We start from the raw sequence: 26,635 nt of genomic DNA on the forward strand, positions 1-26,635 counted from the left end.
ACACACACACACACACACACACACACACACACACACACACACACACAATTAGTCTAGAAATGGACTAAAAGTCCCATGGATACTGAAAGATGTTGATAGGTGAAACCAAAATTTTAGTAGATTGGAAGAATGGGATCTAATGCCAATCTTCAAATATGAGTGAGTTGCAATGGAAAATTTGTATGATAAGATAGAACATTTTATTCTGTACGTGAACCTCTAAACCCTGCTTTGTGGCTTCTAAAAAGTGCAGTATGTTTAGGCCAAATATAGAGATACATTTTTACTACTTAGATTTGGTTAATATTCAGGTTTAAAGAGGAAAAAAAGTATATGTTATTATTCCATAAAATAATATATTTTACAATTTATATTTGATTAAAATATAAGATACTTGAGGGTAGACATTGTTTTGTTTTTGTCTCTGTATCACAGAACTTAGCACAATATCTACCACATTGTTTACAATTGGTGGAATGATTGTCTTTAGAAATCTAAAATTTTGCATGATGTTTATTCATTTTATGTGGGTGAATTACTGTCCCAGGACTTTGAAATATTTTTATAGCTTAACTTTATTTTAGGGGATATGCTATGAGATTTTATTATACTATAATCTTATAATCATTTCATTAGTATATAATCTTCATTTGATAAATGCTATGTAACTTGATGCTTTCATTTTAAAACTTGATATTAAGAAAAGGAAAATGAAAGATAGTCATTTTTTAGGAAAGACATGATAACTGTCTTTAAATATTTTAAGAGTTGTCATGTGGAAAAGGTTTTGTATTGGTTCCACTTGTCCCTCAAGGGAAGAACTAGAGTGAACAGGTGAAAGCTACACTGAAGCAGATTTTGTCTAAGTATTTGAACAGATTTCCTAATTAAAGGCATTCAAAAATATAATAGACCGATTAATGAGATGTTAGGTTCCCAGTCACAGTATTTCAAGCAGTGACTAGATGACAGTTGGAATGTAATAGAGGGGATTCATGAATTGGTGATGGGTTGAATTATATAACTTCAGAGAGACCTTCCAATGCTGAGATTTTGTCTTCTTTGTTCTATACATAAGACTTATGAAACAAGAGAAATACAATAAGGAAAGTGTCCAAGTTAAGGGAAAGTCAAGAAGGAATCAAGGCAGTTAATAACACATGAGAAATTTGGCATGAACTCACTATCTGGAGAAAGTAAAAGCAGGTTTTTCTCTAGTCAGCTTAGTTCATCTTTTGTACCATGGTGATTAGAAATGTTGACTAACCTAACACAGAGGCATGCCTTGAAGGAGTATCCATATGTGAATTTTGAAGAGTTTAAGTAGTTTGGAGAGCTCCCAGTGCAGAAGTATCTTTCAACATAGATTATAACCCATGTCTTAGTAGCTTAGTTTTAGAGAGTTGCCTGAGCCACATAAAGGTATTTTCTTCCAGGTCAAACAGGTCAGGTAGTCAACAAGCATTGTTAAGCACTTAATATATGTTTCAGTGGATATTCCAAGTCACTGATTCTAAAACTATTAGACTGAGTTACTTAAAAGCAGGGACTGTCTTTTGCCTTTCTTTGTATCACCAGTGTTTAGCACAGTGCCTGGAACATAGTAAGTGCTTAATAAATGCTTGTCGACTGAGTAACCAATACTCTCTCTACCATGTTATGTTATATCTATTAGAAAATTCAATATGATGCTGTTTTTTTCCAAAATTACAAGTATAGAAGAATATACATTTGGAGTTGAAAGGAACCTTAGAAGCAAACTGATTTCACACACACCATCACACCCATTTGGCATACTAGGAAACAGACCCAGGGAAGTTAACCCCAAAATCACCTAGCTGGTTAGTAGTAGAGCTGAGAATTCAAACGCAGATCTTCTGCCTCCAAATCTAATACTCTATCCACTATACCATGACGATATTACTCACTTCTTAAAAGGACATCTCAGGGTTTCTTTAAAAAATGGCAAGAACATTACCAAAAAAAAATCTATGAAACTCTTTAGAAATATAGTATACCTATTACCCAAAGTGAGTAACACTTTTGCATGAGGAAAAATTCATATAGCAGATATGAGATTTAAAAAATGTTTTGGAAACAATTTCTTAGTTGAAAAAGTAAATGAATCAATTAAAACAAAGTTCCCTTTTTATTGATGGATGATAAATAATGAAGGTAAAAGAAACCTGATAGTTTTTATCACCAGAGTATGATTATAAGGTGATTACACTTAGGAACCTAAAAACAAAGAGAAAAAAATTTAGCAAAACAAATTAAATCAAATTCAGAAAAGCAAATTTTTAATTTGATGGGACAATAGGAAGAAAAACTTTATTTGAAGAAAGTCTAAGAGAAAAGTCTCTTTTCTTTTTAACAGTTCTCTGGTCCTATGAACAAACTCTACCAGTAAATTGGAGAGACTTCCTCCTTTCCAAGGTAACCCCTGCACCTCTGTTCTTGATCCCATCCTTTTCCACCTCCTCAAGGACCATGCTTCATTAATCATTCCCTTAATTTCTAGACATCTGCAATTCCTCACTCTTTGCAGACTCTCTTCCCTTAACTTATCAACCAGCTTAAGTTTTCTTTTAAATGCACGGAAGCTGGAATAATAACAATATAAAAAAAAAAAAACAGGTAACAGAGAATGAATAGAAAAGATTGGTACAGTTCCATAAGAATAGTGTTAGGAATTCTAATGCTTAGAATGAGATAAAGATGGCAAGCAAATCTAAATATAAAAAGATTTGTTTTCTAACTATATCTTTAGAATAAGATCAAAGGAGGGATAGGATTGCTGCTCTTGGTAGATGGAAGGATGGTAACTAGTCACAGAAAGAAGACTGAGATGTTCAATTCCTATTTTATTTCTATTTTCTTTAAAAATTAAAATGATCTTTAGATCTGAAAGTATAGGACAAAGAGAGTTGGCACTGAAGATAATTAAAGAGATAGTAAGAGATTATTTAGATGCTCTTGATCAATTGAAGTCACCTGACCTGGATCAGTTGCATCCTAGAAAAATGAAAGAACTGATCAATGTAATTGCTGAGTTATTATCAGTCACTCCTGAAAAACTATACCGTGAAAGAGTACTAGGAAGGTAACACAATATTGAAAAAGGGCAAAATGTTGTCCTTGAATTGAAAAAAGGGAAGCAAATTGATCTAAAAACTATAGGCCATTGAGCTTGACTTTAATTCCTGATAAAATCCTAGAATACATAGTTTAAAAATTGGTTAGTGTACCCTTAAAAAAGGAAGTAGTAATCAAAAAGAACCAATAAAGCTTTATCAAGAATAAATCATGCCAGACTAATCTCATTTCCTTTAAAATATGTTTACTAAACTGAAAAATGAGAGAAATACTATAAACATGATTGACCAAGTTTGGCAAAGACTTTCATGCTATTCTTATGGAAAAGTTGGATGACTGTCAGGATTCAATAAGATAGATGGATTAGAACTCTGGGTCAAATCTACTAAAATGAAATTTAGTAGGAATAAGTATAGTATCATAATGAGATTCAAAAATCATCTTCACAATCAATCCATCAACTGGTATTTATGTGTCTACTATGTGCCAGACACTTAGTGAGATACTGGGAATTAAAAGACAAAAGTGAAATTCCCTCTCTCAAGAATCTTACAGTCTATCAGGGAACACACACACACGCACACATGCACACACGCACACACACGCACACACACATGCACACACATACTTTTGTATGTCTATCTAGAATGAATACAAAATAAAGAAAAGGTAGCTTAGTAAGGGAGGGCACCATTAGTTGGAGGGATCTGGAATGTCATCATGTAGAAGGTGGTCCTTGTGCTAAAACAAGTTCATGATGGATGATAAATATCTAGATAGCAGCAATTCATCTAAAAAATAGAAGATTAATTGACTGTGCTTAATAAGAGTCAACAGTTTGGTCCATCAGTCAAGAGATGAAATGAAAATTTAGGCTGCTATAAGAGAAACCTAGTATCTAGGACTGAAGAGTTGTTAGTCTTGTTCTATACTGCCATAGTAAAACAACCTGCAGAACATTTAACTCTGGGTACCACTTTTTAGGAAGGGGATTGGTAAGTGGAGAGCAACCAAAATTGTAAAGACTCTGGGGATAAAGCCATGTGACTATCATTTGATGGAACTGAGGATATTTAATGTATTAGTGAAAGATATGATAGCTGACTTTAAGCATTTTAAGGACTGCTTTGTAGAAGTGGGAATAGCCTTGCTCTGCTAGGCCACAGAGGACGGAACAGAATGGTAACTATAGATGAAATTTTCAAAGAGGCAAATTTATGATTGCTATAAAGACAAATTTCCTTGCAATTAGATCTAACCAAAAGTAGAGTGGGCCACCCTGGATGAAACTGAGATTCTCTTTACTGGAAGTCTTCAAGAAAAAAACAAACTTGATGACTGTTATTGGGTCATGCCATAGTAAGGATTTATTCAGATGTAGGTTGAATTAGATGACTCCTTAGGTCCCATCCCTCTCTGAAATATAATGATTCTGATACCTTTTGACAACAAACTTGCTCACCTCTCCCTTAGCCTTACAAAAAGATAACAATAACAAACCTTTTTCAGTTTCATCTTAAGCTAATCTCCTATTTTTTGCTTTTCCTTCACTAACAAATATCTTACATGAGTCATCTACATTCAGTGACTCTATATCCCCACTGCCTATTTATAGTATAAAAATTTGTAAGTTGACTTCTACATTACGGAACTTTTTTGATTAAAGTACATTATAAAGCTTAATGTGAACACATAAACCTGAGCTTGAACAATGTCATCATGACAATGATGTTGTAAAAATAATCTTTAATTATATGTCTTAATTTCATTTGAGATCAGAGAACCAAAACAAATAATATTATTGAAAACTTTAAAAAAAGGTATATTACCAAAAGTCAGAGAAGAGCAGCTGATATAATACAGGGATGAAAAGATAGCTTTTTGAAAATAGTTATACCCTACCTTCTAAAAAATAGTATTCTGATGTTTGAAAATTTGAAGGGTAAATAAAGATATGATCAAGTCTTGTGAAGTTATAAAGATTAGTTGGGTGATCATAGGTCTTTTCACCTAATTTTAGTTTATAGAAATTAAGGGGCAGTCCTTAAATCTCAAAGGAGAAATACATAGCTAAATAAGTAGCAGTTATATGGGACTTTAAGGCATGCTAAGCCTTTTAGAAGTATTATCTGATTTTATCCTCACAACAACCCTGGGAGGTAAGTGCTATTATTATCCCTGTTTTACAGATTAGGAAACTGAGGCAGGCAGACAAGAGGTAACTTACTCAGATTCCCAGACCTTGTAAGTGTCTCAGGTTAGATTTTAATCCAACTCTGCCAGAGTCCAAGTCTAGTGTTCTATCCAGTGTATCATCTAGGTATCTTAATTCATTTAAAAATCAATAAACTAAGAGAATGCTGACTAAATTCTACAAAATTACTATCTAATGCATAATTAGAATTTTGGTTAGTCTAAAAGTTACTTTTTTCAAACTTCTAGAATTCCCTCCAAGTGAGGGGTTCTTAACCTTTTTTTGTGTTATGGACCCTTTGGCAGTGTAGTGTATCCAATGGATCTCTTTCTCATAGTATTCTCTCTCTCTTTCTCATAGTATTCTCTCTCTCTTTCTCTCTCTCTCTCTCTCTCTCTATCTATCTAAACACACACAGAAACACACACACATATGTGTGTGTGTTATATATATATATATATATATATACATATAGATGTATATGGGTTTACAAAAAAAATAAATCATATTGAAATCCACCATTAAAATACATATTTCTAAAGTTCATGGACTCCATGTTAAGAACTTCTACTGTGAATTGAAGGTCTTAAGAGAGTTTGATTTGAAGCAGCCAGGTGACTCAGTGGATAAAGTGCTAGACCTGGAGTCAGGAAAACCTGAGTTCAAATTCAGCTTCAAACACTTAGTAGCTGTGTAACCCTAGGCAAGTCACTTAATCTCTGTTTGCCTGAATCCACTGGAGAAGGAAAGGGGAAACCACTCTAGTATCTTTGCCACGAAAACCCCATGGACAGTATGGTCCATGAGATCATGAAGAGTCAGACACGAATGAATGACTGAACAACAACAGCAACAAATTGATAGATTTATGGGTAATAGCCTATTAGGGAAAGTTAGGAAATAGTGTAGGTATAGTATGGAAATGAGGTAGATGTCAAAGGCAAAAGTCAATCATGTTCTCCCACTAAATGTCCCTTGATATGCTATTAGAGATAAAATACGGTGCTGAATGAGTAACATAACTGAGCCCACTATGAAATGTATGTTCTTGTATTTGTTATGGATAACTTGACTCAATATCTTTCTGCAAGAAACTAGTAAAATCCCAAGAAGCCTACCTAATGAGGAACCCAGGAAGTTGTGCCACACATTCTACATTAAAGTCTACTTAACATTCCCAAAAGTTGTTAGCATTATTTCTAAAAGCAAACACATGAAATTGAACAGTTATTTCATTGACTATATTAACATTTAGCATTCTAAGTTAATGACCTTGCAGTTCAAGGGACTTTTTTAGAGACAATTTAAGCTACATTGTTTGAGTCATTTCTGTGTTCTAAAAATGAAAATCTTCTATTTTGTTATGCAAATTATTTTTTTAACTTCTGTGAAGAACAGTGTCCAGTAGATGAAAAGCATTTTAAGTAGCAGATTTTAAAACTATTTAGCATGATTATAGTAAAATGTTATGTGGAGGATAAGTCCATTATGAACATATTTGGAAATTTAAGTAATGGTTTTGTTGTAAGTCCTCTTCTATTGTCTACACTCTCTCTCTTTCTCTTATAATCTCAATCTTCTCTCAAGGGTTCAATTATTATATATATATAATCTATATATTATTATATATTATAATTATTACTTATATTCTTTATTATCATATTATATATGAATTATCATCTATATATACATAGATTGCTTCCAGATCTATATGTTCATCTCTCATCTCTGTCCTGAATTCAAATTCTACACTATCATCCTGCCTGCTTTCTACCCCAACTTTAATGTCCCAAACACATCTCAAACTCAACATCTTCAAATCAGAACTCATTTCCTCCCAGAAAAATCCATCCATCTTCCAAATATTCCTGTTTCTGTTGAGACTATCACCATCCTTCAAGTCATCCAGGTTTGCAAATCTGGAAGTCTTCTTTCTCCCTAAACTTCTACTGCTTATTAGTTGCTTACCCTTGGCATGTCTACCACCACAATATTTCTCCCATCCATCCCTTTCTCTTCCTTTATACCACATCTACGCTAAATGAGACCTTGATTAATGTAGTTTTGTGATTAATCTTGCTTTCAGCCCTTCCCCTCTCTACTCTGTCCTCCACACAGAAGCAAAATTGATATTCCTAAAACCCAGATCTCATCACATTATTTCTACTAAAAATATTCTTCAGTCATTCCCTATTGCCTCTGGAATAAAGGGCTCTTTGCCTGTCATCTAAAGCCTTCCTTAATCTGGCTCCCACATACCTTTCTTGTCTTATTTCACATAATTCCCTTTTGTATACTCTTTCTTCTATTCAAACTGCCCTATTAGCTGTGTCCTATACAGGAATTCTATATTTTACTTTTGTGCCTTAGTATAGATGATTTTCCATATTGGAATGCATTCTCTCCTCATGTTCATTTCTTAGAATCCCTAGCTTCCTTCAAAGCTCATCAGATCCCTAGCCCTACTTCTGTTCAAGACCTTTCTTGATTCCTGCTTATTAATGCTCTTTTCCTTTGGAAATTACCATGTGTAACTTTGTATTTACTTATTTATATACTCCCCAAATAGAATGTAAGCTCTTTGTGGGCAGAAATTGTTTCACTTTTTCCTTTGTATCCTGTGTAACTGCTGCATAGTACAGTTTGAAATACCTAATAAGCAGCTGGGTATTCATGATAGAACTCAAGAGAGAGATTGGAGATGGATATATAGATCAATGAGCCATCTGTAGAGCAAAGATGATCAAATCTATGGGAACTGATGAGTTCACTAAATGAGAGTGCTGTAGGAACTAGTAAATTATTAAACTGAATTTGCAAAATAGAAATATTTTAGCATTTATATGACATTTTCTTATAAGTATCAGAAATATTTTCCTTGGCTAAGATAAAATTAATATTTTACTGGGAGGATTAACATATCCACCTTTTAAGCCAATATTTCACTAAAGTTAGGATTTCATTTTGCATGTGGTCATTCCTTCTATATTTTAGTGAATGGTTTCAGAAGTTCCCATACCCAAAAATATCCTGGTAGTCAAATATATGGCAATGATTCTCTCTGAATTTATCCAGGGTGATCCTCTTTTCATTTTTATGCCAATATACAAGCTCTTTCTAGGACCTGGTAGAGCTTGCATAGTCTCTAAGAATCTATGGTTACTTCTACAACATGAGATTTCTGAGTAGAATGTTATTGGGGGATATTAGCTAATCCAAAAAAATATTTTCAGTGTTATATTCTTTCTAAATGAAGCATGAGACCTTGTTTTATATTCATGAATTTTAAAATTCTGAAAATTATACTTTCAAAGGTAAGATTTCTAAGGAAAGATTAAGTTATTGATGTCATTATTTAAAACATAAACAAAACATTGTATAGAACTTGAGGGGAAACTCTCTAAGACTTTTTTGAAATGTTAGTAGAAGTAGTAGCAGCAGCCACAGTGTAATAGTAGTAGTAGCAGTAGTAGTAGTAGTAGTAGTAGTAGTAGCAGCAGCAGCAGCAGCAGTAGTAGTAGTAGTTGTAGTAGTTGTGGTAGTTGTTGTTGTGGCTGATTTCATATAAAATTCTGTGAGACTTACCTCACATTTCATTGAAAAAAATAAAACCTTTCACGGAGAGCCCTTTTCCCTTCCACATCTCACATCACTACAATGATTTCTTTCACTATTTCCTCTACCCCTTTCACACAGAGGTAGACCTTTTCCTTTATAAGGCAGATCCTTTTATATGCATGTGACCTTACTCCTATTCATTTTCTCTAGCACTTTGTCCCTTGTATTATCCCTTTTGTTGTTGTTCAATCACTTCAGTCCTGTCCAACTCTTTGTGACCTCATTTGGGGTTTTCTTGGCAAAAAAACTGAAGTGGTTTACCATTTCCTTCTCCAGCTCATTTTACAAATGGGGAACTGAGGCAAACAGGGTTAAGTGACTTGCCCAGGGTCACATAGCTGGTAAGTGAAGGAGGCCAGATTTGAACTCATGAAGGTGAGTCTTCCTGACTTCAGTCCTGACACTCTATCTACTGCACAACCTAACTGTCAATATGTACCCCTACTGTTTCACTAAATCTTTAGTTGCTCCCTATCTACTGGCCACTTCCCAACTGCCCTCAAACATTTCCATGTCTCCTCCATCCTCAAAAATAGCCTCATTTCACCTATCCATCCCCACTAACTATTGTCCTATATCTTCTCTCCTTTTTGGCTAAACTTCTTGAAAAAGGCATCAGCAATAGATGCCTCCACTTCTTTTCCTCTTATTCTCTTCCTAACACTTTCAGTCTAACTTCTTACCTCAGCATTCAACTGAAATTGCTTACCTCCAAGCTACTAATGATCTCTTAATTACCAAATATAATTAAGGATTTTCTCAATCCTGATCCTTCTTTATCACTCTTCAGTCTTTAACTTTGTGCATCATCCTTATCTCCTTGATACTATCTTCTTTTTTTTTTATTTTTGTGATACTGTTCTCTCCAGGTTTTCCTCCTACCTGCCTAACTCCTTCTGTCTCCTTTTCTAGATCTTCATCCAAGTCACACCCACTAACCAAAAGAGTCCCCTAAGACTCTGTCCTGGGCCATCTTCTCCTTCTATACTATTTCACTTGGTGCTCTTATCAGTTTCTGTGGTTTAAATTACTGTATCTATGCAGATAACTTTCAAATCTACTTGCCCAGTCCTGACCTCTCTACCTCCAGTCTTTCATCTCCAACAGTTTAATATACATTTGAGCTAGATGTTCCTTAGATATGTTAAACTTAACATCCCAAACTGAATTTGTTAACTTTCCCCCTAAAATCTCCTTCCCTCCTAAATATTCAATTACTATCAAGGGTACCACCATCTCCCAGTTACCCAGGCATAAAATCTGGATGTCATCACCTCCTTTATCCAATCAGTCTCTAAATCCTGCCGTTTCTCATCTTTCTTAGTCATTTTCTTCTCTCTGACACTACAATCACCCTAATGCAACCCCTCATCACCTCACACCTGGCTATTGAAAGAGCCTGCTTGTTGGTCTCAAGTTTCTACTCATTCCAGTCTATCCTCCACTCACCTGTCAATTTCATCTTCCTAAAATGCTAGTCTGACCATGTCACACTTGTATTCATTAAACTCTAGTAGCTACCTGTTACCGCCAGGATCAAATATAAAGCATTTGCTTCACTTTTAAAATCTTTCATAACCTAACCACTTCCTGTCTTTTCAATCTTCTTATGCCTTACTCATCTCCACATCCTCTTCAATCCAAGAATATTTGCTATTCCTCACATAAGACATTCTATCTCCTGACTCCAGACATTTTCACTGGCTTTCCCTCAGACCTGGAAAATCTTCTCTCTCATCTCTGTCTACTGTTTTTCCTGCTTTCTTTCAATTCTCACTAAAGTCAAACCTTCAAGAAACCTTTCCCAGTCTTCCTAAGTCTTAGTGCCTTCCCTCTGAGACTACCTCCAATATATCCTGTGTAAATCTTTTTGTACACATTTATTTGTGTGTTGTCTTCATTACACTGTGAGTTTCTTGAGAGTAGAGACTGTGTTTTGGTTTTCTTTGTATCCCCAGTGTTTAACACATTGCCTGGCACATAGAAAATATTTAATAAATGCTAGTCAACTAATTTTAGGCTTGGCAAAATCTTTTTCCTTACAAATGAAGAAAATAAGAGTTGAGAGAGGTTAAATGATTTACTCAGGGTGACACAACTTGTAAGTGTCTGGATTAGGATTCAAAACTGAGTCTTCCTGACTCAAACCCAACACTCTATATTCTATCCCACACTGTTTCTTTCTTTGCACCATGCTCATGTATATATTTTATTTTTATTTTCAGTTGCAAATTCTCTCCCTCCACTCCCTTTCCCACCCAATTAGAAGACAAGAAATACAATGCCCATTATACATATGAAGTAGTACAAAACATATTTCAACATTAGCCATGTTGCTTTTTTAAAAAAAGAAAGAGGAAAAAAACCATGCTTTAATCTGCACTCAGAATCCATGAAATCTCTGTCTGGAGTTGGACAACATTTTTCATCATGAGTCTTTTAGAATTGTTGCTATTGTATGGATTACAGTTGCTGAGTCTTTCAAAGTCAATTATCATTACGATATTGCTGTTACCATGTACATTGTCCTCCTGATTCTGTTGTCTTCACTTTCTGTCAGTTCATATAAGTTTCCCAGCTTTTTTTTTCAGAAAACATATCCTTCATTATTTCTTATAACACAATAATATTCCTTCACAATGATACAGTACAACTTGTTCAGCCATTCCCCAGTTGATGGGCATCCCTTGAGTTTCCAATACTCTGCTTCCACAGAAAGAACTGCTATAAATATCTTTATACACTTGGCTTCCTTTTTTCTTTAATATCTTCAGGGTATAAAACTGGTAGTGGTATTGCTGGGTCAAAGGGTTTGCATAATTTTACAGCACTCGGACTATAGCTCCAAATTGTCTTTCAGAACGATTGGACTAGTTCACGGGTTCATCCGCAGTGCGTTAGTGTACCTATTGTCCTGTGTCCCCTGCCATCTTCTCTTAGGCTTTGACTCAGATTTAAGTCTTTAACTCAATTTAACTCAGATAGAAGCTTACCAGAATCTATTTGATTTATTAAGAATGTATCATTGCTATGTACTATTTAGTCATCAAATGGCATTTTAATGTTTATAAATATAGTATTCTAATCCAGCCAATGAAATCCTTTGTAGGTCTATCTTTAGGCCTACAAGGAAAATTATCATATCAATTAGACCTTTGGTTGTCTTTATTAGACTTTTGGTTGTGCCTGTTTATGTTAGAATTATGTCATGAAAATATTAGGCAAACTTGATTCTAGTATCCTAGGTAAAACTGAAAAAGCAGGAGAATTGTTGTTTTTTCCATAGTCTCCACATTTATCATCAGCCTCATCCTGACCCTATCTGTGTACCCAGGACCTTCATGCTCTTTTTCTAGTCTATATCAAAAATTATCTTTGGTTAATTAGACTTAGCATAGCATAGTGCTCTGCACACAGTAAGCACTTTAATAAATTTTTCTTATTGCTTCTAAAGGCTATTTGCATTTTAATAAAGAATAAAATTTTAAGCTAAAGGAATTGGATTAGTAGAAATTCACACTGAATCAGCTCCCAAGTAGGGAAGGTGTGAGGGCATAAGAAGTAGACTATTATTCCAAGAACCCTTGAAATTAAACCAGGTAAGCAGCCCTACTTCAATCCTTGCTAGGAAATGAAGACTTATGAAGTTAAAACTCATCTTCCTTTATACTTAACTTTAACCACGGTAGAAATCTTTTTAAACTAAATTAGCTTTTCCAATAGCAGAGCCAATACAGTTCATTTATTTTCTCTTAACTATGGGTTTGAGCAGATACATGCATACACATATTCTAAAATACTTATTGTATATTCATGATGAAACACTTAATTTTTTGTTATCTTAAGATATCCTAAATTAATCTGTGAGAAACTTAATTTTGTACATCTACTGGAAAAAGAAGTTAAACTTTAAGGTAAATTATCACTTCATCTTTTTATAAAGTAGTGAATTGAGTTCACTTGCAATGAAGTATTGATGTCTGCTTAATTGTGCAATCTTGTTTATATTTGATAAGCAATTTATCTTGCATTTCATATTTCTTCCATAATTTATCAACAAATTTTTATCAAACATCTACTCTACACAGAGCACCACACACAATTAGATTGCAAAAAGTCAAATCCGATTGCAAACTTTATTCCAGGCTTAAATATAAGTATAATATCTAATATAGTATATGACATCATGGAAAACAATCATTCTATCTCAGTGACTGAATCTAGAATTTTTTGTTGAGAATTTTATTAAATGTAGTGCTTTAGCATAGGAATGAAAAAAACACTCATTTGAATTTTCAATTGTCTCTGGGGGAAAAAAATCTTGATATTGTTTAACAAGTTTAGCAGGAATAGAAAAATCAAAAAAAGCCAAAGCAGAAAACTGTATCTTCCAATTTGCATTGTAGGCACTTTAAATGAAACGATTCAAGGCAATGTAATATGATGGAAAATATGCTGGCCTTGGAGTCAGAAGTCTTAGTTTCATATCTAGCTTCTGGCGCCTTCTATCATTATTATTTCATTTGTTCTTTCTGAAACTAAGTTTTCCCATCTGTAAAGCAAGGATAATCATATTTATGCAATGTCTCACAGTTTTTATGGAGAAAGCATTTTGTAAACATCAAAGCACAATATAGATATGAATTATTTTCTCATGGTTCCCTTGTGGCTAACCTGCTGCTAGCCTATAATATAAAAAGTAGTTACAAAATATAGTTAAATTTTTGGATTTTTTCCTGTTAATTTCAGTTCTATAGTTTCATCACAGCTCCATGAAAATGGCTTAAATATATTCTAGGTAATGTATCCTAGGGTAATGATAAGCCAGATGTTCCCAGCACTGAAGCAAGTCCTTGATTTTAAATTAAGCCCTTGTGGAAACATCTATATATCATTCCAGTGGGATTTAATAAGTTACTGCAAGAATAAAATATTATTTAAGATAATATTTTAGATACTTGAAATGTTAAATGATAATTTTTGTAATATAAAATAAATTTTGTCCAACATTAAATTGAATTGATAATAATCACTACTCTTTATTTTAGAAAGAGAATAGTATTTCTCTTGAGAAGTATTTCAGTGAGAAGGCTTTCTGTCAAATGTTAAATATTTGTCATCAGCCTACTGATTCACTAGTAGGAAGACAAGATGTAACAATAATACCAATCTGCTTCTCATTTCTATACCTGTGTTGGTTCTCCCCATTCCACCCCCCAAGATCAAACAGTTATTCTATTCTTCATTACTAAGAATGGAGTACGGGAGAGTGGAAAGAAAGTCTGTTTGGTTGCTAAGGTATCTGGGAACTAACATATTCCAATTGCTACCATCTCTGATCCATTCACTGACACCTGCTTATTTTGCATACAACCTTTCAGGGTAGAGAGTATGAAGAGAACTCTTCCTTACCTCATAGTATTCTAATTAGAACTAAAGTATATAAAATGCAGTCTTCCAAGAATTGTCCCTATTCTCTCCAATGCATTTTCTCTTATCACTCCTTGACAAAAGAAACTATTAACCCTCTGCATTACCTCCCATTCCCTCCTTTCCTCTTATATCTGGATCACCATAATCTCTGATTCCCAAGACAAACATTTCCACTCCTCTCCAGGTAGTTTTTTGTCATTTAAAAAAAAAGTTTATTTCTAGCTACTTAAGCACATACATACTCACAGTCTTATATTTATGTCCACTTTCATATATTCATATCTTTTATTCAGTATTATCAATCACAGGTTAATAGGTAGAGACAAGGAATACTGGTAATGCTAAGATTTGATGTCTTATCTCCTAAAAAAGTAGTAAAGTGTATATGATTCATATGGTTTACATATAGTATAATAATGATTTGCTAGTGTTCAGTGTTAGCTAATTCAATTCAGAATACTAAACATGACACTGAGGTAGGCAGGTTAAAAAAATGAAAACCAAAACATATCCTCCTCTCAAATTGTATCTAAATCCAAAATTTTTCATTTAAGACCTTTGTATCCTTTGTATATAGTCAACTTTGCTTGTAGGTTTTAAAACTCTAGACCTCATTCTATGAAATTGTATATTTCCATAACTTTTTCCCATATGACTCATTTCATTTGCTTTAAAAAAAATACATATACAAGCTATGCCCATTGAAAATGGGCTTCTGTTTGTTTCAAAATGGCAGATGACTGTAATACAAACCATGGCAGATATTGATATTATAGAGTAGTATATGGAATTCCATTAACTTTTTGAAAGAGTGCAGTTATTTTGTCTTGAAATGAAAGAAGAGGTCAAACAGAAAATATCAAGCAGCAGACCTCACTTCATTTAGTAAACAAAAAAATGCAGATAATATAGTTTCACTAAAAAATTGCAAGAGATTTGGAATGATGCACTTTGAAAATGTTCCTTTTTGAAAAATTTAAATATTTCTTGGTATTTGAAGATTTATGAATCGTGTCATATTCTCCATTTCATTGTAGAATTCATGTTTTGTGAACTAATGCTAGTTTCATGAATTAAACTCATAAATATTTTATGACTTTTGAAATCATGTCTTATCTGCTAAATATTTCAGTTAGTATTCAACTTAAGTAAATTTCTTATGAGTTTTTGTTTTCTTTTTAGAATGAAACTTTTCATTTCCTCTTATTAGAAACCATTAATTTGATTACCTATATTGGAAAAATTTTACATGTTTTTAGTCTTTAAAAAATTCAGCATTATTGGGATGCCATCCTGAAGCCAAAAAATATAGATAATCATCAATAAATCGTTATGTAAAAAACATAAGACAATTGTCAATCAACTGTCTAAGTTCATCTTAGTAACCATGTGCTACATCCAGTCAGTATTTTATATCTTGTAGCTAGAAATTCACTCTATATATTTAGCCTATTGAAATAAGCAAAAGAACATTGTCTTCTCTTCTCTTCTCTTCTCTTCTCTTCTCTTCTCTTCTCTTCTCTTCTCTTCTCTTCTCTTTAAACAAAGTAAAAATGAAAGTCCTCAAATGACTCCCCAGTCTGTATCCTTGCCTGAACTTTCTCCCAAATTCCACACTCCCATTTCTACTAGACATCTCCACCAAGATTTCTTCCTGATGTTTCCAATTCAAACTGTCACAAACCAACCTTAGTATGTTTTCAGCAAAACCTGCTTTCCCTCTAGACTTTTCTATTTCTGTTAAATATATCAAGATTTTACTAGTTATTATGACTTGAAAATTTAAAAACATTCTTTCCCCTACTTCTTCCTCACTCCCCAATTTCCTCACTCCTCTATGAATTTTAGAGTCATATCAGAGTCTCAGGGTAAGAAAGGACTTCAGAGGTTATCTAGTCCAACTCATACCTATGTGGAAATCTCCATAAAACCTCGGATTGCCTCCCCAATACACACCTCTCTATAGATAAGGAATTTACTGTCTACAAAGGCAGCATATTCTACTTCTATGCAGTTGTTAATTGATAGAAAGTTTTTTTTTATAAGTTGAAATATACTTATCTGAATCTTCTGATATCTATATCAGGATTTCAAAGCTGGGGGCCATAAACTTCTTTTTTTTATTTGATAACTATATTTCAATATAATTAGTTTCTTTTGTAATTCCATGTATTTTCATGTATTTTAAAAACATTGTGAGAGTTAGTCTGTATACTTCACCAGACTTACAGAAGGATACATGACACAGAAAGGTCCCCACAAAAAAAAACATATATGTACACACACACACACACACACACACACACACATATAACAAAACACTTATAATGTATGCATAGTAAAGCTAAACAAATCTCTACATTGGCCAAGTCCAAAAATATATGTCTCATTTAATCCATCACTTTTCTGTCAGAAAGTGGTTAACATTCTTTATCATACTCTAGAATTATGGTTGATCATTTCATTGATCAGAATTCTTAAGTCTTTCACAGTTTATTTTTAGTGTTTTTGTTAATTGTATAAATTGTTCTCCAGGTTCACTTTCCTTTGTATCAGTCCCTATATCTCTTCCTAGCTTTTTCTGAAACTATCCCTTTGTCATTTCATACAGCAAAAAAGTATTTCATTATGTTGATATACCATTATTTATCAATCTATTCCCTCAATCTATGGACACCCCTCCCTTAATTTCTAATTGTTTGCCACCACAAAAAAAATGTTTACTATAAATATGTTTGCATGTAGGGATTCTTTTTCTTTCTATGATGTCTTTATGATATGAGCATAGTAATGGTATCATCAAGTCAGAAGGAATGCACTGTTGAGTAACTTTTGTGTCAGAGTTGTAAATTTCTTTCAGAAATGCCTGATACAGTTCACAACTCCATCAACAATACACCAGTGTGCCTGTTTTCCAGCAGCCCTTGTAATATTTGTCATTTTATTTTTATGTAAACCTTGCCAATCTGATAGGTATAAAGCATTCCATCAGAGTTACTTTAATTTGCATTTCCCAAATAACTAGTGATTTGGAGCATTTTTTCATATGGCTATTAATAGCTTGGATTTTTTTTCCCATGAGAAGTTCTTGTTAATATTCTTTGTTTATCAAATAAGGATGTAGTTTGTTTCTTAACAAACCTAAACTGATTTAATGATCACCTTTCTAAATATTCACACTTCATCTCTTTTAATAATGCCTTTCCTTCATGTAGCCTTTTTAAAAGACCATTTAATTGATATTAATATTCATTAAGATTATCACCTATATCAGTCATGACACTTGCCTTATATGTTATAGTGGAAAGAGTACAAGACACAACTAATGTACTCAGAGTACAGATTGAAGAACATTTTCTTCCTTTTGTTGTTTTTTTTTTCCCTTGGAACATGGCTAATGCAAAAGTTTGTTTTGTATGTCAATACATATTTATGATGGTTTTTATTTATTAGAGCTGAAAATAAAATAAAATTGAATTAAAGCTAAAAAGATAAATGAAATTAAAAGTGGAAGTGCAAGACTTAAATTCCATGAATACTGATGTAAAATTCTGTCTCAGATGCTTACTACATCTATGACCATGGGCAAGTCACTTAAGTTCTTTGAGCCTCATTTTCCTCATTTAAAAGATGGTAATAATAATACCAAGAGTAATTACTGCACAAGGCTGTTGAGAGGATCAAATAAGATAATATATCAAAAGTAATATGTAAATGTCAGAGCTTTCATTATTATTATTATTATTATTACTACATGACTGTGTTAGTCCTTTATATTTATTCTCCCTTCTCTGCCTTTGCTTCTGTCTTTTTTTTTATGTCTTTTAAAAATCTAAGTTGGTTAGTGAATTTATATCCACATTGGTCTTTTTAACACCATTCCTCTTGAGCATATTTCTGTTATGGAAATTTAGTTAAGATCTTGTCTATCCTTCTTGTGGAAGAAGTAAAAGATTCCTATTCTATGGACTTTTGTTATCCTATCTTTATGTCATTTGGATACCAAAAAAAAATTTGGCATTGGAAAAACTAAATTTTTTATCACTCAAGATTATCAGGAAAGCCCTTATATTATAATTTCCAGATAAGAATTTATTTAAACTGCTCTTGATGTCTAGAAGTAATAGTACCAATGGAATCTTAGGTAAGAATAATATGAATTTACTCTCATTTAATATGTAGTAATTAATATATAATAAAATGTTTCTCCCCTTCTGGATTTTGGTTCTTTGTGTAGAGTAATAGGCTAGGCAGGAGGTATAGGTATCAATAAATCATAATTATTTATCAAGTACCTGTTATGTACCAGGCACTGGAAAAAGCCCTTGAGGTATAAATACAAAGAATGAAAGAACCACTAACTCTCAAGAAGGTTGGAGTCTGAAAGTATGAAATGGAAATCTCAGCAAAATTGGGATTATTTAAGAAAATGAAATTATGTGAGAGCATTTCAAACAGACTTAACAACTAGAATTATTAGATTCACTTGGCTTTTTTCTTTCTTTTTATCTGTGCCTAACTTCCTTTTAACCCTGTTTGGATGGACAGATGAAACATTTCCTCTCTATTTTTGGAGATGTGGTATTATTTAATTACTATTATCATCATGGCCAATTTATATTTAGAATACCTGTATACAGTGTATGGCATGTTTTTATTAGTTTGAAGAAATATTCATATGTCAATAAAAAGAATATCTGAATTTTGATTTCCAGTAATGTCTGTTCTAAGACTATTTTAGTTTGATTCAGACAGACTTAGAAAATAAATGGTAAAGGGATAAGAATTCATGAAAGGCAATTTCCTAAAACAGTAACAGAGAAGAATGAAAATATGTGAGGTGCTTTTCCAGTTGGTGCTTTTCCAGTTTTTATAATATGATGTGTGTGTGGTCATATTATGCTGCATTAGGGTACATAGAGAACACCTTAAATCCTTCATTTAGGAACTGAGCCAAACTATATCTCCTGTCCATACCCATAGAAAATTCTATTCCAGGGAACTCTCTTCTACTTCAAATATTTCTAAATCTCTCTAGTTTAAGATTAGTGACTAGAAGTTTTGTAGAGAGATTAGTAATATTCCACTAGGAAACCAAAACCCCAATTTCCCCAAGTTATTTTTAAGATATAAGTGAAATATGATTGGCATTTGCTAATATATTTTTTCCTGGCTAAAAGAACTTAGATTATATTTCTTGGGTCAGATCTAGCTCAAAGGGTTCCTTTATCTCAACCCCTACACAGTGAAAGAGTGAGATTATGGAAGTGATACAGACATTCACATGGTATCATTACATTGACACCATCATTGACTTCAACAAGCTGTCCTACATAAACATAATCATTAGGCTTGTAAACAACACAGTTTATACATTGCTCCAAATTTATTCACTACTCTAATGCATTTTCCCTTTCTGTTGGTAGAACATAGCACCAATTTGAAATCTTTTAAAATTGCTATGTTATAGCTATAGTGAAAACCACATTTAAAAGAGAAAACCACTACAAGGCAACGATGTGGTGCTGTGGATAGAGTGCCAGGCCTGGAGTCAGGAAAATTCATCTACCTGAGTTCAAATCTGTACTCAGACACTTAAGTACAGCTATGCAAGCTGTGTGAACCTGGCCAAGCCACTTAACCTTATTTGCCTCAGCTTTCTTATCTGTAAAATGAGCTGGAGAAGAAAATGGCAAACTACTTCACTGTTCATCTCTGCCTTGAAAACCCCAAACTGGGTCATGAAGAGGCAGACATGACTAAAAATGACTGATATATATTGATGATATATATATGTGTGTGTATATATATACACATATACACACACATATACATTCACATATAAATGTACATATATACAAATATCCATATATGCATATATATGAATGAATCTTTTTAGTAGTTTAACAAAGGTTAAGAAAGTGATTTTCATGACATGAATCAATGGTTCTAATTATATATGTGCATATACATATATAAATTTATATATATGTATATATAGATAATTAGGACTATTGATTCACTTTCTTAACCTTTGTTAAGCCACCACAAAGATTCACACACACATATATGCCCATATCTATATGTGTGTGTGTGAATCTTTGTGTGTGTGTGTGCACATATGCTTGTAGTGGTTTTCTCCCTGTAGTTTCTCCTTGTTTTTTATGAAGATTAACAAAGTAATATTCATGACATTAATCAATATTTCTAACATATATATGTATATATACAAACATATATACATATATAAATATAATTAGGGCTGTTGTATAAGTGTATCCATATATATATGCATGCATATATACATGTCATGAAAATCACTTTGTTAATCTTCATCAGTCATATATTGCTAAGCTTACAGTTGCGGAAATCAAGAATCCTTGACATAAAAGTGCCAAAATCTTTGGAATAACTCAGTGATATTATGATTCTATACAGAGGGTTTACATCAAAAATTAACTTTGTATTCAGAAGCATGTTGAATTTTAGGAACCCTCTCTCATTATATGTGTGTGTGTGTGTGTATGTGTATGAGACTCTAATGTCATCCTCATATTTTCAGAGGCCAACTTCTTAATGTTCCCTTAGTATTATGTTGGTAGCCTCTGAAATCATTAGCAAGCCTTCCCAATTTATTGTTTGCATGAAACTCTCCCCTTCCCCTATAATTATCCTGCTGAAATGGTGTGGAAACCCAGTACTATTTCTGGGCTTTAAAATTGGCCATTTCTATTTAGTTAATTGTTTGAACCTGGAGCTAATTCCTAAAGGAATGGGCTTTGATACTAACTAGTGGCTACCCTGTTAACAACTCTCCAATGATTTGCTTCACCAATAGACTTCATGCTCACCTTCCAACATTCTCATCAGGCAACACCTTACATATGTTTAAGAAATTAGTGCAGATGTTTTTAAAATAGGTGGAAAAGAAATCTTTACATTGTCAAAATGAATCTATGTGTACTGAAAATAAAAGTTTTCAGAACTGTGAAATCTAATCATCTGAAATTGTGCTTACAATTCAGTTCAAAATCAATGTAAATTTCAAATCTTGTTAGAATTTGAAAACTTCTCATAGTTAATTATGTGTTAATTTCTAGCACCTACTACATAAAATTCTTTATATCCTGAGAAAATGTTCTCTTAAAATGAATGCTCTGGTCATTACAATAACAAACAAAAAATGCCCACCATTCCAAATGTGTTATAAAGGTAATTAAGGACAGGTTACATTTGGAGAGTAACTTCCCTGCTTTGTATAATTACTCTAGAGTATGCTTGTTGCTGTAGGAAAGTATATTCAGGTAAATATCCTTATGGTTTTCCCTGAAAATATTTTTCTTATAAATTAATATTTCCTTTAGCAGCAAAAATCAACCCACAGGCAAAAACTTTGCAAAAATATAGAGGCTTATATTTGCATAGCTGTATTTAAATTGGCTCTGAATTGTTAAGCACATTCAGTACCATAATTGTTGAAGATTGTCATCACATCTAAGAAAAAGTTCTATGTAAATTGTACCACTGCAATAGACTCCAAATTTTTCATCTGAAACCTGTCCTTTTCTGTCTTTCCCTTTTTGCTCTGTCTGCACTATTTATCCATCCATCGACTGACAGTGTCTTTACATCCAAAATGCAAAGCAGACAGATGGGCATCTCAGGAAAGAATATGACTAAAAGCACCAGCATCAGTGGGGACATGTGCACAATAGAGAAGAATGATGGCAGCCAATCTGATACCGCAGTGGGCACCATGGGCACCGGTGGCAAAAAGCGGCGCTCCAGCATTGGGGCAAAAATGGTAGCTATTGTGGGTCTCTCACGAAAAAGCCGCAGTACATCCCAGCTCAGCCAAACTGGTAGGAATTTTTTTTTTCCACATTCTTATTTGAGTTATTTACATATGTAAATCATTGTCCTGAGTCATTTTATTATACTAGTGATTTTATCTGGAAAACAATGTGTTTGGGTGAGGGTAAAGTTACAATTACTTTATTTTTCAGTGAAAGAGCCTGTTTCACCATGAAGTATGGCTACTATTGATTCTGGTTACCATGTGTTACAAATGATATAATCATTCCTTCTCTTGTCAAGCAGGAGCCAACCTGAACTGTTTTGACTATAAATTCACAAATACAAATGCTGTTATTTTGTTTCATAAGAGTGCATGATTACTTTTCTTTGAGCAACCCTTTTTATAAATTTCTGTGGTTTTTCTCATGTTGGAACATGCCAAAGTAATTGTGTTCTCAATGAGTTTCTAGCTTGAATACAACGTCTCATACTCCATGGGAATTATGTAGCTATGTTATTGATAATTTGACTTCCTTTTCAGTTTATAAACAACATTTTCCAATAGTATAAATTTTCCTTAATACAGTTTCTGTCATCCTGTTCATACTGAAATATTCTCCAGGAACAAGATGGAATGTTTTGTTTTGTTTTGTTTTGTTTTGTTTTTGCTAACATCCAGGATATTTAAATCTTGGGGTACTTCAACATCCAGCTTCCAAATCACATCTGCTACAACAAATTACAGACAATACTCCTACTTAGAAAAACTGTTGTTAGCAATTAAAGCATTTGTGAGTCAAAGCAGTGTCTTTTTCAATGAGGTGGTGGTTTATAATTACACTGTAAATCCTTAGTATTCAAAATAAATATCATATTTTATACTTAAGAAACAAGCAAAACCAAGTAACGTAGTGTTTGGTTTGGAGCAAATAAATCACAGGCAGCTATATTAACACTAATTTGTATTTAAAAACTAGGACTCATATACAGAAGGCAGGAATCTAATTCTGTACTATAAAATAGTGTTGATTGAGAGGACTGATCAGCTTAGGGTACAAAGGATCTTGACAATCAGATGTTTGCACACTTTGGAATTTGAATGACATGAAATGAATTTGATAATGTTCTGGAAGTTTTATTTTTTTAAATTTTGTCTATAATTCACTAAACTGTAAAATAGATATGTACACATATGTTATTTGCTTATATATTCTTTTATGTATTAGAATGTAACTTGAAGTATTTTAAATGTATTATGTTCTTATGCTTCTTACACAGACATAATTTTGATTCATAAAAAGTTGAAATTATGTTTAAATTATGAAACTACTAGTACAGGTTATATAGGTCAGGATGCCACACTCAAAAAATAAGTATAGGTTTTCACTTTTAAGAATTTATTTATATAATTGTTCATATGTCAAGAAAAAAATATTTGCTTAATTAGCATTTTTCTATTTAAGATATTGAACTTTAAAAAAAAGCAACCTAAAAGCAGTTATTAGTGAGGTTTCAGAACAGAGATAGTATAGTATTAAATTCATCAAGGAATAAAATTCCTTTATAAGTGGCCCCAAGAGCTACTAATATTGCTATATTACCAGGAATCTGATACTGTTATCTGGCCTAAATGAGCCCACTGTCTGTGAGCTGCCCTTGACTGGCAGGTAGAGGCCACTATTAACAGGTACAAGGCATGATGCGAGATGGATTGGGCCCTGGGCTTGCTTTTGATCTTCTTTGGCTAAAAGGGAGACAGCTATATTTCTGCTGAAAAGGGGTAAGGCTATATGCATGGTAGAAACAGTCATTTTGTGATGGATGGCTGATGGGTCATGGAAGGAAACCTGTGGAACCTTCCTTGCCATGAGATTGGGAATTTCATACTTGCCTTGGGAGGCAATCATGTTTCATTGCAATTAAAAATGTATCTTTGTTTCATTTTTCTACCGAGCGGTCACCCTTGGATGTTGCGTTCCCAGATCACCAGGCTAGAAATGTGGTGCCATGGGAAAAGCACTGAATTTGTAGCCTGGGGACCTAGATTCTGATCCTGGCTTTTCTCGTTAGTGTCTCTGTGATGCTGAGCAAGTCATTTCTCCTCTAATCTCACTTTCCTCATCTGTAAAAATGAAGTAGTTGGATTAAATTATGCCTAGTCTTTTCCAGCTCTAAATTTACAATACTATGATCAGTGCTCTATGAACTACAGAGAAGAAGACTAAAAAAAATTGGCAAATGTGAGTGCCAACAGTTAGATTTGAAAGATCAAAAGTAGAATAGAGATAACACAACTGGAAAAGGGCAAACATTGTCCACGTGCTCAAAAAAGAAAAGAGAATGGATTCTTCAAACTATGTGAAAATAAAGTTGACTTTGATTCCTGGCAAAATTCTAAATATATTATTAAATGGATGCTTAGTAAACATCCATAAAAGGAAGCAGTGATCCCAAAGAGCAAATATGGCTTCATCAAGACTAGCTTCCTTGCCTTTTTTGATAATTTTATAAAATAGCCAACAGTTTCTCATGATGTTCTTGTGGAAAAGATAAAGTGATATAGGCTATACATTAGTACAATTAGATGGATTCATTCATAAATTGATGGTTAAGTAAATTGAGGAAGCCTAGGCAAGAGAAGGTTTATGGAGGATATAACAGCTACATCCAGATGTTTTAAAGGCTGTCCAGTGGAAGAGGTTAAATTTCTTTTGATTTGCCCCAGATAGCAAAAACAAGAGAAATACATAAAATTTGCAAAGACATGAATATGTTAGAAAATTTAGAACTGGAATCAATACTTGAGGTCTTCTAGTCCCATTTCCTTCCTTTACTGTTGGTGCACTAGGCTAATTTAAGTGACATATCCAAGGTCACAGTGAGAGTCCAGGGATTTGACGCAAGTTCCTCTAACTTAAAAAGTAGTGTACTTTCTAGATGGAATCAGACTCAATATAAGGGAAAACTTTCAAACAGTAGAACTATACAAAAGAGAAATTTACTGCTTCAGGAAGTAGTGGGTTTCTGCTTACTAGAGGTCTTTAAGCAAAATCTAGGTAACTATCAGGTATGTTGTAGATAGGATTCTTGTATAGGTATGGGTTGGATTCCATGGTCTTTGAAGTACTTTCCAACTCTTAAGATTCTGTCATTTGGCATAGAGTGTGTGGTTTTTTTTTTTTTAATTGTTACCTACTTCAAAACATTTTAGTTACAAAAATTTTAGACGTACTTATTCATATTTAATTCAATTCAGCAAACTTTCACTAAGTGCCTACTATGTGCAAGACAGTGCATTAAGTGATGGCAAGCAATAAAAAGACAAAAATGAAACAGCTTGTCCTTAAGGAGCTTACCTTCCACTTGGAGGGGCCAAGGTATGTGTCAAGGTGGGGGACAGGGTAAGGAAATCAAAGTGGAAGCAGTGTAATAGAAGGTGGATCTCTGACATTTAGTAGCTGTGTAATCCTGGGCAAGTCACTTAACCTCTCTAAACCTCAGCATCCTCACATGTGTGTAGATATAGATATAATATAAATGTAGATATTTCAAACTTAAAGCACTATATAAATGCCAGTCACTTATCCAGTAGAATACAAGCTGTTTCATTTTTGTCTTTGTAGCCCCATAAAATATCTCCAGTTGCCTGGCACATAATGAGCACATAATAAATGCTTGTTGAATTAAATTGAATACAATACTTACACAAACAAGTAAATACAAAGTGCTTTCAAGAGTGTAGGAGAGGCTGGGATGAGGTAGGGGAGTCAGGAAGATGGAGGAGGAGTCTCTTGAGCAGGGCTTTGAAGGAGCTGAGGATTCTGTGAGGAGAGAGTGAATTCTAAACATGGAAGACAACATGTACAAAGACAAGAAATGCAATTTCATGTTCAGAAATTAACTATGAGGCTAGTTTAACCTAAACAGTATAAGAGGAGGAGTATACAAAATAGGACTGTAAAAATAGGGAGCCAGATTATGGAGGACTTTACATGACTAGAGAATTTTTTTATTGTTTTATCCTAGAGAAAATAAGAAGCCATCAAGTAAAGTAATATGATATTCCTGAAACATTAATTTTTAGAATAATAAAAATATAATAAAATATCAATTTTATCTTCTGATTTTTATTTTAATAGATTTCATTGATATCTTTTGTCTTTGTATCTGTCATTTCAACACACACACACACACACACACACACACACACACACACCCTTCAGGATAAATTCTGCCTTCTTACAAAGAAAAACAATCAAACAAAAGATTCGAATACAGTAACTGCAGCTGACAATGTATGCAAGATTTTTATGCTTAATCTTAGTAGTCTGCTATCTCTGCCATGAAGAGAAGATGTATTTCACTATTTTTTTCAAGGACCTCTATTGGTTTTTCAGTTACTCATAGTTCAACTTGTTTTAGTGTTTTTTTTAATGTATAATATCATACTCATTATGCATAATATTTTCTTGTTTATTTTACTCAGCAGCAGTTTAT

General features: G+C 33.3%; 1 protein-coding gene and 1 pseudogene across 34 annotated transcripts in view; both read left to right on the forward strand.

Annotated features, from left to right (window-relative positions):
• RIMS2 (regulating synaptic membrane exocytosis 2) overlaps nucleotides 1–26,635 on the forward strand; it is an 850,283-nt gene that overhangs the window by 731,759 nt on the left and 91,889 nt on the right. For 14 of the 34 annotated variants that reach the window (XM_027849888.1, XM_027849890.1, XM_027849893.1 and 11 more), the window contains one exon: nucleotides 21,962–22,203. The exons of the other annotated variants lie outside the window; for them this stretch is intronic. In XM_027849888.1, coding sequence (XP_027705689.1) covers nucleotides 21,962–22,203 — 242 coding nt within the window. The remainder of the gene's footprint in view (nucleotides 1–21,961; nucleotides 22,204–26,635) is intronic. 34 annotated transcript variants of the gene reach the window in all.
• LOC114034299 overlaps nucleotides 25,914–26,635 on the forward strand; it is a 31,427-nt pseudogene continuing 30,705 nt past the window's right edge.

Source organism: Vombatus ursinus, unplaced genomic scaffold (genome assembly GCF_900497805.2).
Source record: "Vombatus ursinus unplaced genomic scaffold, bare-nosed wombat genome assembly UNPS02008961.1, whole genome shotgun sequence".
Lineage (NCBI taxonomy): Eukaryota > Metazoa > Chordata > Mammalia > Diprotodontia > Vombatidae > Vombatus > Vombatus ursinus.